This window comes from Egretta garzetta, unplaced genomic scaffold (assembly GCF_000687185.1).
Source record: "Egretta garzetta isolate BGI_Z169 unplaced genomic scaffold, ASM68718v1 scaffold94, whole genome shotgun sequence".
NCBI lineage: Eukaryota > Metazoa > Chordata > Aves > Pelecaniformes > Ardeidae > Egretta > Egretta garzetta.
Genome location: NW_009259683.1, coordinates 5,659,282 through 5,662,113, shown reverse-complemented (window position 1 = coordinate 5,662,113; position 2,832 = coordinate 5,659,282). Strand labels below are relative to the sequence as shown.

At 49.9% G+C, this 2,832-nt stretch overlaps 1 protein-coding gene across 1 annotated transcript in view; it reads right to left on the bottom strand.

Moving 5' to 3' along the window:
- Positions 1–1,910: 1,910 nt before the first annotated feature.
- The window catches only part of HOXA4 (homeobox A4), a 4,055-nt gene continuing 3,133 nt past the window's right edge, over positions 1,911–2,832 (bottom strand). The window contains exons 3-4 of the mRNA XM_009638603.2: positions 2,757–2,826; positions 1,911–2,239 (exon numbers count right to left, since the gene is read on the bottom strand). Of these exons, the coding sequence (XP_009636898.1) occupies positions 1,911–2,239; positions 2,757–2,826 (399 nt within the window). The remainder of the gene's footprint in view (positions 2,240–2,756; positions 2,827–2,832) is intronic.

Sequence of the window (2,832 nt, the reverse complement as noted above, 5' to 3'; positions counted from 1 at the left end):
CTCTGCCCAGTGGCATGGTGCGTTTTTCTGCGGGGCGATCCGCGTTCCTTGGGCGGGCAGGGATGCTGGCCACGTCGTCGGGGCCTGGTGCTACCCCTCCCCGGGGGGGTGATGAAGCACCCGGTCCTGGCGGCCTCGACTCAGGCGGAGAGAAGCACTGGTTCCATAAACCCCTCTCGGATGTGTTTGGGTAAGTAAATAAGTCTTGGCCTTCAGGCCTGCCCTGGCAGATTTACTCAGCACTTGAGCTCCTCTCCAAGCCTTTTCCTACCGGGCTCGGTGCTGCTCGCTGCTGTGGAAGCCCCGAGCAAGGCTCCCCGTTAGCGGCTCCGCTCTGCCCGCGCCCGTCAGCTGCCTGGGAGCGGCGAGATGCCCGGCCTTGGGCTGGAACCACGCGAACCCCGTTTTGCCACGGTCGTTTTGGCGATCTCTGCCAAATAAACCTCTGGAGTTGTACCCAAACGCGTGCTTCTGCCCAGGCTTTCTCAACGCATTTCGAAATAGTCTTAGGAAGAAAATTAAAAGGAAACAGAGACAGAAAAGGCAGCTTAGAGAAACTTCAGGTTACCGCCCATGTCTTCCCCTTCAGAAGTGCTAGCCAATCGAGAAATGCATAATCGGGCGAAAATGAACGAATAAATCACGGCTGGCTAAAGATTGAAAGTGTTATCATGGGGAGCATGTGTGTGACTTCTACTCCAGCAAAACCCGTCATGGGAAGCTTGTTGGCTCCCAGTAGGAGCACAGTTCCTCTGTAACGCAGCTGAGAGCAGTCGCAGGGGCAGCGGTGGAGAGCTGGACTAATTCTGCCAGAAGTCCACTAAAGAGAATACTACTCACCTATACAATGAAGCAAAGACCTCTCCTCGTCCTACAGCGCTCTCTCTCCCAGCCGGGCAATTAGGACTTCAGAACGTTTTTCACTATATTTAAAGCAACCATTACCTTATTGACGAGATGAAGCCACGCTAAAACGATACATTAAACCGTTGTTTTCCGTTCCTGGTGCCAACACCAGCCAAGCACAAGGTGGATGAAACGGCACTGAGTGGACTTGTGTTTCAAGCGTTTAATTCTTTTGTACAGAATAATCTTTATTACCAGCATTTGGCACTGTTATACATTACACCAAAAATCCACAAATTGTACATGGACCCAAACGATTTAGACGGTGCCAAATATGAAGACAGCAACAGCCTTTATAGCAATATTTCTTTAAATAAATGCAATCGGGAATGTGGAGAAAAACTAATAGGTCACAGCTACTGCGGGGGCTACACTTAAAACCAATTAAGTTACTTTTGATACATAAAACATTTGCCTTTAGACAGCGTAAGGGGTAATTTTTCCTAAGTCTTTACCCGCTCGTGGACGTGTTCGTTCTCTCTCCCGTGTTGGTGTGTGTGCATATGCACGTGTGCACCCTCACACACGCACACGGGAATCCATGAACACGCCACGAAACAGCGCTATTCAAGTCAATGCCTTACACAAGTGTCTCACGAGGTCTTTGCTTTGTTGTAACCGCCTTTTATTTTTAAAGTGTTCTCAAAAAAAAAAAAAAAAAAAAGAGAGAGAGAGAGAGAGAGAAAAGAGTCCGTCTTAGGTACAGAGAATTCGTCCGTGACAGCATCCAGCCCTCTCTTACACCGAGGGCAAGAGAGCGTTTCCATAAATAGAAAAAAAATGATGGGCATGGAACCATTATCTATATACAATGTAGACAATCGTCCGGGTTTTGGTTTAAACATGTGCCCGTTCTTGGGCACGTCTCGTCTTCCTTTCCTGCTCCTGTTTTGTTTTACACAGTTGTTTGGTCCAAACGGCCAGCCTCCACCACGGGGCAGCTGGAAAACCCCAATAGATAGGTAAATATATATATATATTAAAAAAAATAATAATAACCGTATTTACAGCGCGGCTGCGTTGGGTGTAGCCCCATCGAGGGGATGGGGGTGGCCCTGTGTCTGTGCTTTGGACTGCTGGCTCAGTGTGGACTGGTTTGAGGAGCGCATCTTTGTGTTAGGCAGTTTATGGTCTTTCTTCCACTTCATGCGCCTGTTCTGGAACCAGATCTTGACCTGGCGCTCGGAGAGGCAGAGGGTGTGCGCGATCTCGATGCGTCGCCTCCTGGTCAGGTAGCGGTTGAAGTGGAACTCCTTCTCCAGCTCCAGGACCTGCTGTCTGGTGTAGGCAGTGCGAGACCTCTTGGGCTCCCCTCCGTTGTAATTGGGGTTGACTGAAACGTGCGCACACACCCACGGGCACAGACACGCACACGCACGCGGAGGGGAAAGAAAGGGGAGGGGGGGGGAAGAGCAAAAACGATGGAACATAATCATTATATAATAACTTGACACCAGGTTCGCATAAGATACATAAACGGCAAGAAAAATTGTTTCGCAGCCTATCGACAGCGGGGACAATCGAGGAGCAATAAAAAATGGTGATGGGCATTTGGGTTAGAAGAAAAGCTTCAAAGACACATGGCCCAGAGCCACTGCAGGGCAATTAAATTTATGGGGGCTATAATTACTGCCCTAACAGTTTGGCGTCTCGTAAATCTTTTGATAAAGGACCCCGGATACAAAAGGTTTCTCACTTTTTTTTTTTTATTAGGAAACGCGGAGGGAGAAGGAGGGAAAAAAAAAAAAAAAAAGCCACACACGCAACGACCCATCCCGGCCCCGGGAGCACCCTCCCCCCTTCCCTCCTCTGCAGGCGCATCCCCACCTCCCCTGGCAAGGGCAACTCACCCGTGCTCACATGGATCTTCTTCATCCAGGGGTAGACCACCGGCTCCTTCCCCTTCAGCCCGGGCAGGCTCTTGTC